At 32.6% G+C, this 15,873-nt stretch overlaps 2 protein-coding genes across 3 annotated transcripts; both read right to left on the bottom strand.

Annotated features, from left to right (window-relative positions):
- Positions 1-222: 222 nt before the first annotated feature.
- LOC110992133 (chromosome transmission fidelity protein 8 homolog) lies at positions 223-10,654 on the bottom strand. Its single transcript, XM_022257823.2, has 2 exons — positions 10,516-10,654; positions 223-560 (listed from the first exon to the last, which is right to left on the bottom strand). The coding sequence occupies exons 1-2, from the start codon at positions 10,533-10,535 to the stop codon at positions 242-244; spliced, it is 339 nt and encodes a 112-aa protein (XP_022113515.2). The 5' UTR covers positions 10,536-10,654; the 3' UTR covers positions 223-241.
- On the bottom strand, positions 359-10,655 carry LOC110992131 (general transcription and DNA repair factor IIH helicase subunit XPB). 2 transcript variants are annotated; one of them, XM_045629305.1, is made up of 17 exons: positions 10,516-10,655; positions 9,782-9,836; positions 9,632-9,697; positions 9,010-9,157; positions 8,790-8,930; positions 8,166-8,360; positions 7,490-7,638; positions 6,418-6,563; positions 5,828-5,994; positions 4,636-4,806; positions 3,739-3,959; positions 3,200-3,383; positions 2,591-2,934; positions 2,034-2,176; positions 1,500-1,583; positions 750-940; positions 359-560 (listed from the first exon to the last, which is right to left on the bottom strand). In XM_045629305.1, the coding sequence occupies exons 3-16, from the start codon at positions 9,687-9,689 to the stop codon at positions 758-760; spliced, it is 2,334 nt and encodes a 777-aa protein (XP_045485261.1). In that variant the 5' UTR covers positions 9,690-9,697; positions 9,782-9,836; positions 10,516-10,655; the 3' UTR covers positions 359-560; positions 750-757. The 2 variants fall into 2 exon arrangements, with proteins under 2 accessions (XP_045485261.1, XP_022113513.1); XM_022257821.2 differs by lacking the exon at positions 9,782-9,836 and having other exon boundaries at positions 10,516-10,646.
- Between the last annotated feature and the right edge of the window lie 5,218 nt (positions 10,656-15,873).

The following is a 15,873-nucleotide window of genomic DNA, read 5'->3' on the forward strand; positions in this document are numbered from 1 at the left end:
GCCAATTACAGTAAAACCCATTTACATGCCATTTTTTACATAGAAACGCACTTAATCAATTTTTTTTTAATGCTTAAACTTTATTTAAGCAATGCAATAATTGCCCGTCTAGATTTGATAGCAAAAGTTTATTAGCGGTTTTAATATTATTGTATGCAACAAGTAAGAAATTTGAACCGTTTCAGTCCTTTAGGTAAAATGTGCTTCAATTAAAACAACAAATAAACAAATATAATTTATTTCAAATTCTGTCAGCAACGTTTGATATAATAGGTTTCGGTCGCGACTTAAACAATAATTTCTTTTTAACTACAGCTTTAACCGCATATTCAACTTTGCCGTTATTTTCGTATTTTTCAATAACCGCCATTGGATGTTCTAGTTTCATCTCTTTTCCGTTCAAAACATGATGCCCTAAGATTAGTACGGGATGTTTGTTCCTATTGAAGAAATGCAAGTCCCCGACAACAGTTGGTCCAGGCTGATCCTTCTTAATTTGTATGAGCCCTTGCACTTCGACTATGGCCCACTCAGGAACGCCAGACTCCGTCTCGGATTTACTGAAAAATGCTACCATTATTGCGGGTCGGAACAACTTGGGTGTGGGAAAGGCGAAAATTATTAAAAAAAACAATTTTATTGTGGAATCAGTTTATTAAATTTGTATGTTTATGCATCTGAAACAAAAAGAAAAAATAAGTTTTGTCGAAGACACTAAAAAGTTCACATTGAAGGCAAATATGACAGACCTAGCAAATTAGTATCGGAACTTCTTAAAAAGCGGATGCTTATTATGCTGTCCACGGCGATGCTCCAGATACAGTGCATCATCAGCTCCAGCCAAAGAGGAGAGAGGGGCTGCGCGACGTGACACGCCTCCACTTCCGCCTAGTCCACCCTCCCTCTCTTCCTCACATTCTGTTTCAGATGCTGCTAATACCTACAAAATAAATTCAATTTTGTGTGACGTCTTACCCATCATTATTAATCGATCTCATTGTTCATCTATAGTAGGAATTTATTATGAATTCATGAATGCAACCAACACATCAATTAAACACCTGCAAAACCATGAGACGACGTCTATCATACGCTTCGTATTGATTGTATAAGTGTAACAAACATTTTATCACATAAATTAGTTATTTATGACAGTTAGACTAGACGAATTATGAAAAAACGTGGATGAGGTTCCTCCTTAAGGTTGTAAGAAACCTACAATATCCTTCAAAACATCAAACATTTATAGATATTACAGCTTTTAGACTTTGGCCATTAAAACGTTATCACAGGCCTTTCTTAATCCAGAAACAATCTAAATCATATTTTTTTCATAAAATAATATGTGATAAAAATAATAAAAATATTATAAGCTTGCAGATAATAAATTCAGACTGACTTTTCGGCTGTTTGCACCCTCCAGCCAGTATCGGGATACACAAACAAAAAAAAAACTAAAGATATTATAATTTTATGTATTTAACTAGAAAAATATATACCTGTTGTAGCAACATGCCTTGTTCCTCCCTGGTCCCGTACATTAAATCGGGCTCTTGATCCATTCCTTTCAGTTCCGTAATAACCTTTAATAGACAGTTGACATATGAGTAAAAAACATATTGTAAATTAAGACTGTTTTCTTATTTGTATTAAATTCTTATTATATGATTTTCAGCCTTATCAAATATATTATGAATAAATGTAAAAAATATCTCTAGATCTGTCTCTATTTCGTGATCAGCAATGCCTGACACGTCGCTGACTTTTTGGGTCTAAGGCAACATGGGTGGTTTCCTCACGATGTTTTCCTTCACCATACGAGCGAGTATCAAATGCGCACATACAAACTATAGTGCATAGCCGGCTTTCGAAGTTACGACCTCAGAATTGAGAGTCGCACGTTGGCCATAGTAGATATAATATGATAAAATAAAATATGTACTAAGTTAATTTACAATGTTCGAAAAATCATGCGAAAAAAAGTTGAAAAATCGTTACACTTAAAGGTTCATTTTTTTTATTATAATACATACCTTATAACTGTATCCCTGATTGACAAGGAACCGTTGTCTTTTCCTACTGTATGCCATTTCCAGAGTATCTTGTGAGACTAATGTGTAGAAGAACGCGTTGTATTCCTCTGCGATCGCACCTTTCTTAGCTCTTAGAATACGACCTGCAAATATAATAAATTATGTATTTATTAAATAAAAATAAAATTTGTTTCTGGTTCTCTTATTACAAAATGGCAGTAAATATGCTGAAACGGCCCCTTATACATTTTTTCAACATGGTCGGATAATAATAACATTGAGTGAAATTTAATAGTTTTGATAATTTTCTGGGGCTTTATTATTTTTTTTCGAAATCGTCTTAATATCACCAGTAAGAATTGGTAATAATAATATATCGTAAAATAACTACCTCGTTTTAATATTCGGGACAGTTAATGATTTTTAATTATTCATAAATTTCAGAGCAGTATATCAATGTCTGAATTTATCTAGAAATTTGCTTTGACAGATCTTGAAGCCAGATTTATGTCTATTTGACGATCCAGAATTATCCGGAATTCGGGCATTGTACATACCTAACCGTTGTGCTTCTTGCCGCCTCGAACCTCCGTGTGAAGAAATTTGTATCAGAACATTCGCTTCGGGAAGATCAAAACTCGTATCGGCGACTTTGCTCACAAATATCGTATTAACCTTTGGGTTAAACTTGAAGTTCTGTAGGATTTGTATTCTTTCGTTCTGCGATGTGGGTCCGTAAATGTATGGCTTGTTCATTTTGACCGAATAATGGCGTAACGCGAAGACGTTGTCTGAGAAAACTATTGTTTTGTCCCCGCGTCGTTCGTGGTAGCGTACGAGGAATTGGCACGCCCGGAACTTTGACGGATTCATTACGTAGAGTAGCATTTTTTTGTTGATTCTGAAATTAATATTTATTTAACAAAAATATTGCTTTACAAAAAGTGCCCATTTTCGGGGTTTTAAATTTATTTCCCTAGAAGGCGGTTATAACATGTCAAAACTTTATTAATAAAGTTGATTATAAGATTAATTTCAACGTAATAAGGCATGCGCAAACGCAGGAACAAGTTCTATAACTTAAATTGTACAATATTAATACTCAAGAGATTTTAATTAAATGTACACTGATATGGTAAGTACTACAAATACTTGAAAATACTAACTTCTGCACGAGGTATTCCCGGTAGAACTCAGGTGTCATAGGGCACCAGACTTCTGCACATTGGACACGAGCAATGAAGCCAGCCGCCTGCAGTTCCAGCCAATTGGCTTCATACAACTTTGGCCCGATTAAGAAGTTCAGATCTGCTATTTTGTCGTCCTCACGGAGGAGGGTTGCGGTTAGACCTGGAAATTTTATTTTGATTATTATCAGAAAATATTAAAAGAAAATCTAGGAATTTATTTAGGAAAACTTTCAAATATTATTAACAAATGAGAACGCACTGGGTGTGCAAATACAGAACTCTTGTGCGAATGTACGTCATCGTAAAAATGTATATCAAATATTTATCGTGTCACAACAACCCCATAAAGGTCAATGACTTATATTGCCATTTTAACATATACATTTTACATATATATATAGAGACATACATACTTGAAAAAGAAGAAATAAAGCATAGAAAGCATATAGAGAATAGAAGACATTTTGAATGCTTTTCGGTATCCCTCACAATAATAGTATAGTACAAATAGGTACCTAATTTAGCGTGTGAGTGTACGATAGTGAGAACTCTTCGGAACATCTTAGCCGGTATAGTGTGGACCTCATCCAGAACCACCAAACCCCATTCTTGTGCTTGGAGCCACTTCATCGTCTGCTCAGCTTCCCATGATCGTCTTTGCCCATGGGTGATCATAGAGTAGGTCGTTATTAGGATACCAGCGCCCATGGGCTTGTCTTTGGCTTCTGACGTGAACCTAAAGTGTACTTTTAATTAGGACAAAGTTTGTCACACGTCAATATATGGATTAGGATATCAGGAAATGTTATGATCGTTGATTTTTCTTGTTGCTGTGGTTAGTCATTGGGATTTCTTATAATACCTTTAAGAATCATAATTTAATTTGATTTGTTTTAATATTTGCATAGTTTGGAATCATCTAATTGCCGCCATCTTAACTTTTGACCGTGCGTTCAGGGAGCGAGACACAGTACTCAGTACAGATTGAGTATTGAGTGGAGTATTGCGGCGATGCGAGGTTTTTTTTTTTTTTTTTTTTAAATGCCCTACTTGGCCTACCCCCCGGACGAGGTCATCCCCGGGCCGTGGAATATCTGATAAAGGTTTGATTTTTCGGGAAGAAATAAAACTACTTCATTCGAGTTGAGTCGAGTAGATTGTAATTAAAAGTGAGATTAAGTTCCTGAATCTACTTTTCGTTATAATTTAAGCTAAAAGTGTTATTTGTTAGTGTCAAAAGGAATTCCAAATATTGTACGATCAATATTCGTGTCATCAAAGACGACGGCGACGAAGCCTGCTAATGACGTCCATATGAGTGGAGTGACATTTCCGGGACATATATAAAAGTACATTTATACTCTAGGATAAAAACATAATATTATGTTATGTTTAAGACTATATCTATATACCTGCAAATGGTGCTATCGTCAGCCGTAGACCAGCATTTGAACTGCTGTTTCCACTGTTCGACGGAGACACCGGAATTGCACAAGACAAGAGCTCGTTTGCGGACCGTACACACTGCTGTTACGCCTACTAACGACTTTCCGGCACCGCATGGGAGTACTATTACCCCAGACCTTTAAACAGAAAAATAAGACAGCTTTATACATAATATATATATATAATACGGTAGCAAAAACGCTGGTCCCAAAACAAGGGACATCCTTGGGTGACCAGATACACTGGCGTGGTTTATATATATGTGGAACAATACAAAACATTTAATGACAACAGTATACAATTAATCATTTTTATATAAACTAAATGTAAAATAAGAACAATATAATATATGATATAATGTATAAGACCCAAAACATATTATATAGTATATGTTTATTTTGAACCATATTAAAAACAAACAAACAATGTTTAACCATATTATGTAGTATATTGCTTCAAAAAACCGTTGGAGGAAGTTATCAATATGGCATGTATTATAGTATTCATATTGAATAAACAGAATAAGAACGCGTTTAATAAGAACAATTTTTACAAAATCTACTTCAACATTCCTATATTCAACTTTGGCTGGTGAGGAATTTTGAACTCGAAATAAATAATCGTCGTGTTTTAGTAACTTTTTATACTCTTGTAATAGTTTTTTGGTTGCATAATAAGGATTCTCTAAAGAAACAGTTTTAAATAAACCTTTTAGATTTGTTAGAATCATTATTACTATGCTCGCTTAACATAATAAAAATTCTAAAATTTGTTCTGTGGCATAAGGGGCGGTTCAAGTATTATTAATACATAATTTCATTAATAAAAATTAGTAAGTACACGAATTGGGTAGAATTTACAACATTTATTAGTGAAAAAGGGTCCGTTCAGGTATTTCGTAAAGAGATTTACTGCAATTTAACCCCCCCTACTCATCTTGTCAGCAATAAGCAAATCTTTCAAAATCAATAGTAGTCAAATATCAAGGTATCCTCGGAAATGCATTTCAGTTTCAAGAAAAGACAATGTGTGTGTAATGTGTATAAAAAGGTAACTAATTACTGTTGCCGTAATCACCAAATAATAAAAGACCACCCCCACCCCTATGTTGTTTAAGAATATAAAGTACAAATATTATTTATAGTTTTAATGTAATACCTCGCTCGTCCATTTCCGAACATTTTTCTCAAGCTCTTTTCTTGATATGGCCTCAGAACAGCTGTGGGTTTGAGATCAATATTGATATCGGGGTTAACTGCATCGTTTCGGAAATCGTATTCTGCCAACAGGGGATACTCCAATTCGATACAACGTTTTTGTATCACCTGTAAAAAGTTGTTTGAATGCTATTTTGGTAAACGAGATTAGGAAGTAGAAAAATAAACAGTTTTATCGCGATATAAGATACGTATTAATTTACCGGTTATAAAATAAAAATGTTCTTAATTTTTGTCTTTTGTTTAAGATGCACGACTTAATAAACGGTTATATTAATTTGACTAAATTCAAGTAGGATGCACATACGGATGACCAAATCAATTCTAGTAAGCATAATGTTACGAAATATAGTGTCTGTTGGGTATACGCAGATGACGCTAAATCGCTGATGATTTTTGTATTGGAATTGTAGAGATTTGCCGACAGGATATATAATATCTTTACACAAAAACATTTAGTTGTAGAAGCTGGTTCTAGGGTCATGATTTAACGGTATTTTATATCATTAAAAAAAAGATTTTTTAGGATACCTCAATTTTATCGGGATCAACTTCAAAGGCCACCGCTGCGTTTGCTGTAATGTCCGTAGCTTCTTCATCGTCATCATCCTTATCTAACTGTTGGTAGAACTGGCTGATGTCTTCAGGCACACTGCCGTTTGGTGCTGGCTTGTCATCTATAAAAATATATTAAATTTATCTAAAAAAACACATACGTATTTCATCAATCCATATCGCACACTAGGGACACCTGTATTATGGGTGAGTATGTTATATAGAAACTAGCGGATCCGACAGACGTTGTCCTGTCTACACGTCTTTAATTTCAAAATTTCAATTTTTAATAAGCCATTTTGATGAAAACTATTATTCAAATGTTATGACAATATCTAACGATCCAGCACATGGTCACACACGATATAACACAATGATAACAAAACTTTTTTTAAATTTCGGGACAGACTAAAATTAAAATTCGAATATTATTTAAAATTTGACAGTGCGATGGTAGCGCCGTCTGTCGGATCCAATGTAAAACATTCCAAAATCAACAACAACTAATAAATTGAAAATTAATTAAAAAAGCATTGTCCAGCGGACAAAATTGTGAATCTAAACCATTCCCAGATCCCCTTGAACACACACAAAAAATTTCGTCTAAATCGGTCCAGTCGTTTAGGAGGAGTTCAGTCACATACACACGCACACAAGAAATATATATATTAAGATATGACCACCTACGAACGAAGCTTCGTTGGTAATAGATGTGAATAATGATTCATGACATTCAATTCGGATATATAATTGGGCATTAAATAAAGTTAATAGAGTTTTGTTATATTCGTGTTGCCCGCTTTACGCCCTTGACTTGCGAACTGGTAGTAATTGTAAATTTAGAGGCCTTTTAAGAATTGGTACGCTCTTTCTTGAAGGACCCTAAGGCCCTAAGTCAAATTGATACTTCAGTGGGCAGCTGGTTCCACAAAGTGGTGGTGCGCGGGGCAAAAAAAATAAATATACGTGTTACACACACATGATTACATATAAAGAAAAACTATAATTGTCAGGCTAATCAAGTTTTAATATAAATAAACAGTTTTACCAGGTTTTGCAGTAGCTGTAGTCGGTTTGTTTGGTAGCACAGACGACATGAGCTCATCATCACCATCTCTGCGTAGTCGGCATTGTTGCACCACAGGATCCCGTAACAACTTCTGGAGTACTTCCACGTGCTTGCTTTCGACTAAATACCTGCATTATGCAATATATATGTATATAAAATGCAATTAAGAATATATCTTTAAATAGCAATTTAAATTTTTTAGATTCCTAAATAGAGAAGATAAGGTATTGTATATACGTAATATAATATAAGATGTATACATTTTTCCGGCACACAAAAATGGCATAAAATAATATTTATAAAAATATTGTACGAGTACGATTTTTCTCTCACGTTTTCTTAGTTTTATAAACATGGCGATTTCCTAAATCGTCCCATTTACGCCCCGAGAGTATAGCGAGATGCAGGCACTCTCTTCAACTGATACATTGCAATTATTCGTCTCACAGCAACTATCTAAATTATGGGAATTCCGCCCCAAGACTATAGCCAGACGCAGGCACTCACTTTCACCATTACATATCATTACTATGCTTATATCGTATTCTTGTACGCGACTGGTTAAAATAGAATAAAACAACAGTCCTCAATTATTGGTAACATCAAGATGACCCAGAAACCGTACGCATATAATGAGGTAATTAGAATATCTTACCTATTTTGTTTAAGAACAAGTTTGACTTTTCCATAGGATAATGTGCATAGTTTGATAAACTCCATGATTCCTGCTGGCACTGCACATTTGCTGAGCCGCTGTAGGTATTCTATAATGTCATTGGTCTGCAAACCCACTGATACAGCTGCATATAAACTGTATGCTGTCAACTTGTATTCATGAATCAGTTGGGGCCTGTAATAAGTTTAAAGGTCTTTAAAAATGCATGGAAAATTTTACAATCACTTTTCTTGTAGTAGTAGTAATAAGTACAGATAAAAATTTTGATACTGTTTGATTTTCTTAAATAAGGGTGGAACTATCATACGCTACTGCAACTGTGGCTTAAGTATTACGTAAAGGGTGTTTTAAAAAATAGATTTGTGATATACATAGACCTCTATTTACACTACCAAGTTAAAGCGGCAACTCTTAATCTATTCTATACACCAGCAATCTATTTAAGATAATAAATCTATTATTACAGTCAAAACAAACATTCTACTTCTGCAATATGATTGTTTTGAAAGATAGCAATAAAGACTGAGAGATGTTAATGTCCAAAAATATCAATGCCTTGTATCTTATTTTATAGAAAGCGTTTTTCTTAAATTTTTAACTTACCTACATACAGGTTCAGCAATTGCAATTAAAAAGTCATGGGCATGCTTGTAAACAGGCGAAAATGCTTCTAAAAAGATATGACCATTTGGTGCTACCCAAAGGGGACGGCTTGCATTATCCGACTTCAATTCCATTTGACTTCTAAAATAGTACAAATTAGGGGAGTGAGAAATTGAATTTATCAAAATCAAATATACCTGTGTAATTTTACTATTGTTACCTGTAGTCTTTGGCTCCAAACTCATCTTCTGGTACTTGGTCATTTTTCTCAGCATCCTGTGTAGCAGCCACAGGTACACCAGTATTTTCATTGTTATCATCATCAACTAAATCTATTGTTATCTCTTCTTCAATTTTTTTCTTTTTACCTGAACATTTACCAATAACATTCTTGAAAATTTGATTTCAGAAATGGCAATTGAAAAAACAACAAGCACTATTTGTTTTCATGGACTGTATCAAAAATTATAAAACTCGTAGTGTAACTAATGGAGTCAGGCAGAATAGGTAGCAAGTCAGAATACCCGACCGCTTTTAAGTTACACTTCAGAGTATTAATGCTATTTGAAAAAACCTTATATGTTGGGAATCCAAGCTGATATTTAGGTGCTATTTCCCCATTTTTATTGTATGTATGCAGTTCTACCTGATCATTTGTAATTTATCCAGTACACATTTCAAAGCTATATTTTTAGATGATGAATGTAATTAGCTTAATTGCTACATTGGTAAGTTCAATAGAAACTACAGAGGGATTAGTTAAACACATTAACATTATTGATAAGTATGGCCACAATAATAACATTGATCAGTGAACAGAACACTATGGCTAAATTATTTACCTGATCTCTCTCCTCCAGGCTTAGAATCATACTTTTTTATTTTCTTAGGTGGACCCATCTTTGAATCTAAAATACAAATCATTAACAGAACCATAGTATATAGTAAATATAACAATGTCCTTACCTTGCGAGTTTGTAATGTTTACTTACATTTCTATGCTCTTTTAAAAAATCCTTTTAAATTCAGAAGGTTATTTACAAACTTCTGCAACAAGTTATGTGAACTAAGTATGAGAGAAAAAAAAACAATATTTTGCAATGTAGATAAGTATTCCAGCTACAAGATCATATTTGTTAATTAATTCTGCTTAGTAAAAATCACAATATATTATGTTAAATTTTTTTTTCTTCTATCAAATGAACCAAGTATTTCTTTATATAAATTAAAATGAAACTACTTACCACCCAAACCCCAACAAGGCTATGGGTATGATCACCATTCATCATAATTGAAGTTCATATATTTTTAACACAGATTTTTAAGCCAAATTAAGATGGCATGTGTAATAAAAAATAAATATTATGCAAGTACAAATTGATTTTAGGTTGTACAATTCCATAATACACAACACCTTAATGATAAAATAACGAAAATTTCTCAAAAATTTAATTCGAATTGTTGATACTTTAGCAAAATTAATATTTTGGACTCTATCAGAAGAAGATTTAATTTTTACAAGTCATGAAAACAACGGTAGAAATAGTGAAGTACTTTGTTAATTGTTCGGTCAAAACAAATGTTAAAATGTATTAAGAGTGTTTGTAGTAGAAATAATATATATTTGGTCTCTTTTAAGTTTATTATACTTAAAACTGGGTACAATATGTGCAATATTACTTTGTATTATTTATTATTATATTAATATTTTTAAAGTTATACTTACCAATCTATGTAAATTTGCATTATTTTCGGACTGTTTTTAGTATATATCTTATATTATTATCATAAATTATAAATGTATATGAATGTACATAAACATCAACTCTTGGGCAGTGAGCAGTGAGCGCTCAGCAGTCAGCATAGATCAACTAGGGATGTGAATAAATAATCGATTTTTATTTTAATCGATTATTTTTTTCTTACGATCGATTTTTTGTAATCGATTTTATTAATTGTAAAAATCGATTTTTAATAAATCGATTATATGAATTAGGCATTTTAAATCGATTTTTGTAACGACGGACAAGATATATGGCAGGTACACCAGCAAAAAATAATGGCGGCTCATACGTCAACTACCAAAAATTCAGAATTAGACTTATATATTGCGGCACCATTATCAAATCTTAAAATGGACCCTCTCGATTTATGGAGAAGCTCTGAAGGAACTTTCCCAAGGTTAACTGCCTTGGCTCTGAAACACTTCTCAGTTATGGCCACTTCTGCACCAGCTGAAAGGTTATTTTCGAAAGCGGGAAATATTGTCAGAAAAACTAGGAACCGCATTTTAGGAAAGCGATTGCCAAAATTATTATTTTTAAATTCTTTGACTAAAGACTTATGGCAATAATTTTCTTAAGTTTTTTGATTTAATTTCATTTAAAGTGAGAAGAAAGCTTTCTTTTCTTTTTCAATGTTTATACCTAGCAATTATCGTTTCATTTACTACTTAAACTAATCGGTTTATTTCACTTTGATTCTAATCGATTGTTTAGTGATACAAAACATTTGTGACAATTATTTATTTTAGTTTTTTTATTATTTAAACTCAATGCTTGAAGATAACTTTTTTTCTTTTTCTAAGTTTGATACTTAAAATTATCATTATGTTTACTACTTAAACTAATCAGTTAATTTTACTTCGATTCTAGTCAAATGTTAAGTGATACTAAACATTTGTGGCAATTATTTATTATAGTTTTTTTATTATTATTTAAACTCAAAGTTTAAGAATAAAATTATTGTGTTTTTTAGTTTTAAAACATACTAAACATTTGTCATTTTATTCATTATTTACCCTTATCAGTTTATTTTATTTTTTTAAGTCAAATTTTAAACAATACTGATGAATAATATATCGAACAAGCATTTTTCGTATGAAAAAATCGAAATGTCTACAAAAATCGATTATTAACTCGAAAATCGATTTTTCACAAATCGATTTATCTTGAAACAAAAAGAATCGATTATTAAATAATCGATTTTTTCGACTTGAGGTCACATCCCTAAGATCAACTGGCAAGTGGCAACTGGCAACTGCATTTGGCAAGCAATAATAAGTATATACACGGCGTCCCACGGCGATGCCACACGGAGGGAAAGTACCTTAAATATTAATGATAGGATATTTTACTGAAAGAAGACATCGTTTAATTTTTAATAATAAGTAGAACTGCATTCACAGATTTTAAAAAAATTTCCTACCTCAACCGGGAATCGAACCCGCCAAATGTGACAGTAAAATTACATGTATTTTATAATAGCGTTTGAATGGGCTACTCATAAGCATTATTTTTTCCTTTGTAACCTAGCATATTAAATGAAACTAAAAACATAAAATTTTACATTTTATTAAAAAAAAAAAAATTATCAAATGCTCAAAATGTGATCCGTTCTGTTGTATACAAATTCTCACTCTTTTAATAATTTCTCTCCCTGTCGATTTACTTATTTTTGCATGGTGGATGTTTGAAATAATACGTCTAAGTTCATTTTGCACCTGCACACTGTTGTACCGGTTCCTGTAAACTAAATATTTTACATAACCCCATAAAAAAAATCAAGTGGGGTTAGATCTGGGGATCTCGGTGGCCATCTAATTTGTCCAAAAGTGCCGATCCAGGAAGGAAAATACACAACAACAACAACAACAGTATGCAGGAGTTACAAAATGAACTTAGACGTATTATTTCAAATATCCACCATGCCAAAATAAGTAAATCGACAGGGAGAGAAATTATTAAAAGAGTGAGAATTTGTATACAACAGAACGGATCACATTTTGAGCATTTGATAATTTTTTTTTTTTAATAAAATTTAAAATTTTATGTTTTTAGTTTCATTTAATATGCTAGGTTACAAAGGAAAAAATAATGCTTATGAGTAGCCCATTCAAACGCTATTATAAAATACATGTAATTTTACTGTCACATTTGGCGGGTTCGATTCCCGGTTGAGGTAGGAAATTTTTTTTAAATCTGTGAATGCAGTTCTACTTATTATTAAAAATTAAACGATGTCTTCTTTCAGTAAAATATCCTATCATTAATATTTAAGGTACTTTCCCTCCGTGTGGCTTCGCCGTGGGACGCCCTGTATATATATTTTCAATACATAGTAATGTACTCTGTGGATAATACAGGAACATGAGTCATGAGGTAACGTCACCTTCCTATAGACGTGACAAATGACTACTAACACGTAACGCCAAAGACGTTTGTATGAAATTGTCAATTGACTATCAATGTTAACAGCTTAAATTGCCAGAAAAATAACTTTATTATTAATTTATGCATATTAAATTATATAAATACATATTTCTATAAAGCAATGGGCTTTAAGAGTAAACTCCAGAATAATCAATAGTCACAAGTTTGAGAATTATATTGGGATCAAAACGTATAGTATAGGTAAATAAAAAGTCTTGAAAATATACACTGACGGACTTATAAACTACATCAAAGTAAAAAAACTACTGAAATAAATATATTAACCAAGTATGCAAACTTTCTACACAGATCTAAATTGAAACGTCTAGATTGATTCATTAACTTTAAAATAGCCTAGGGTCATATCCTTAAGTTGTTACATAATTTAATCAAATACATAAAAATATATCTAATAATCAACCTTAAAATTTAATTATTAAAAAATATTATTAAAAGGAGTCCCTTTAGGCAAAGTTCCGAAGATACTAGCAGCGTTCCCCCTTTGAATAGCTAGACTACCAAAAATAAATAATAATAAATAACTAGACGTTTTGACGGACCATGTCTATGAACACAAGTTCTGTTCGTCCGTTCATCGATATGCTACCCCAGACCGTGCATGAACCGCCTCTAAAGGAACACGCCACTCAATACAACTTTGAACATATCGCTCCCCACGTCGACGATGGACTTTTCTGCGATCATCTGCACTATATAATCGCAAAATTTCTAAATACTAAATTTCTACCAATCGTTCGTGGATCCAAGCCCTCCCGCACCAATGCTACAATATGAGCAGCTTATTCGGGCAAAGTATCCATATTATCGTTCAGAAACTCTCGATGAGTTAAAAGCTCAACAATTCTGCTGGTAACAATAATTCAACAGTCAAAAGAATAAAAAATCAATAAGAATCAATTTTAAAAAACTCGCACATCGATCGATACTACGAGTAAATTTTCTTTTCCCGGCTATATACATTTGTTTTACTGCAGTTCTATTTTAGTCCAGTCATTACGTCGGAAAAATCGGATTAGAAAAGAAAACAAACCGAGAAAGCCAAATTTAAATTGTTGACCGAAATAACCCTGTGTGATTTCCGCCATCTCGAAAACAGGGTTAAATCAAGTTTACATATTATTTCATAATAACTTGGTTCCCCGTTGAGATACGAAAATTTTCGGAGGATACTTTTTTGTTGCTCTTGCACGTTCTACAATTGTTAAGGTTGTATACATTTTTCACGTATCGATCACCGTTATCGAGATATCGATAAAAGGACTAGACTTAGGACAGACTACTGTAGAGAATATCTTGAAAATCACTGCGACTCTACACCACCCTCACATCGAGATGTGATAGAGATCATACAGCAAAGGTTTTATGGTTTTATGGTCGATCTAAGAAATAATGAAGTAAGTGTTATACGTTAGAATCCTTATTAAATGCGCAAACTTTTAAAGCTACCTGCCAAACTGGAGTAGTACATTTTTTTTCAGGACGATCAGTTGAAGTAGTGCGAAAATTAATTTTGAAAACTTGTTACGGTATAAAATGTCATTTTCCTAACAGTTGGAGTGATCAGCACAGAGTTTAGGATCATAGGTTACATAAAACACTATTCGGGATGACGGTAAGAGAAAAAAAATTGGCAAAAAGTAAATATTTGTAACAACAGGAATGAAAAAACTGTCACATGGTGTACATTTTCTTTAATAAAAGTAAAATTTCCATAACTTCAAAAATACATGACTTAATTTTTTTTTTAATTTTTCTGATTACTGGTGTGGCATTACCTATCAGAAAATTTCGACTTGACGTCGACTTTTGGGACAACCTGTATATAATACTAGCTGACCCGGCAAACGTTGTTTTGCCATGTATATTATTTGTAAGAAACATTTTTTTAGGTCAATAAAAATAATTATTTACTATAAGTGTTGAAAAGAATGATTTATGTAGGGTAATAAATTAATATTTATTAATGTAGAGAATATATTTTAAATTACAATTATTGCTAGTTATCTAAATATAAAAAAATAAAGAATCAAAGAAATCAAATTAAAATAGGGGGTTGTAAAGGGTTGAAAATTCAGGGTTATATGTATTTACTAATGCTGTATCATAAAAAAATAAAAATCTTAAATTGAAAAAAATAATTTCGGGGTGGATTACCCTTAACATTTAGGGGGATGAAAAATAGATGTTGTCCGATTTTCAGACCTACCCAATATGCACACAAAATTTAATGTGTGCATAACGGCTCCGAATCGGGAAAGCCGTTTCGGAGGAGTTCGGTTACTAACCCCGTGACACAAGAATTTTATATATTAGATATACGAGCCAGATAGACAGAGATAAACGTCGCCATAAGCCGTTTCAGTCAACTGTGTTCATTCTAAATGCATCTTTACTGCCTTTTTGAATTTGTTAAAAACTCCAAAAATGCGAATTTGAGATGGTAATTGATTAAAACACACCTAGAATATCCGAATTTCTGCAATTTCAGACTAAAAGATATTAATTTAATTATAAATTACACGTGGGCATAAAAAATCCAAGAAGTGTCTAGTAAGGCGTAAAGATTATAGCAGCCAATAACTTCCAATGGAGTGATCAATTTGCGCTTCGAGTATAATCTCTATAAGAATATACTGTATAATTAAGCCGTAAATTCTTCGAAGTACACGTTAACAGCGAACTTATGTCTTTTTTCATAAAAAAGACTTGTATCTATTTCGCATATCTAACTCCCGTGTAATAAATATCCAATGTGTTCTTGAATGTTATGGTAGATGTTTATTGACGTCGTAAGTTGCTACATGACATGAAGAACCTTCATAGGAAATCATTAAAATAAAATTTCATATTAA

Source organism: Pieris rapae, chromosome 8 (genome assembly GCF_905147795.1).
Source record: "Pieris rapae chromosome 8, ilPieRapa1.1, whole genome shotgun sequence".
NCBI classification, from domain to species: Eukaryota; Metazoa; Arthropoda; class Insecta; order Lepidoptera; family Pieridae; genus Pieris; species Pieris rapae.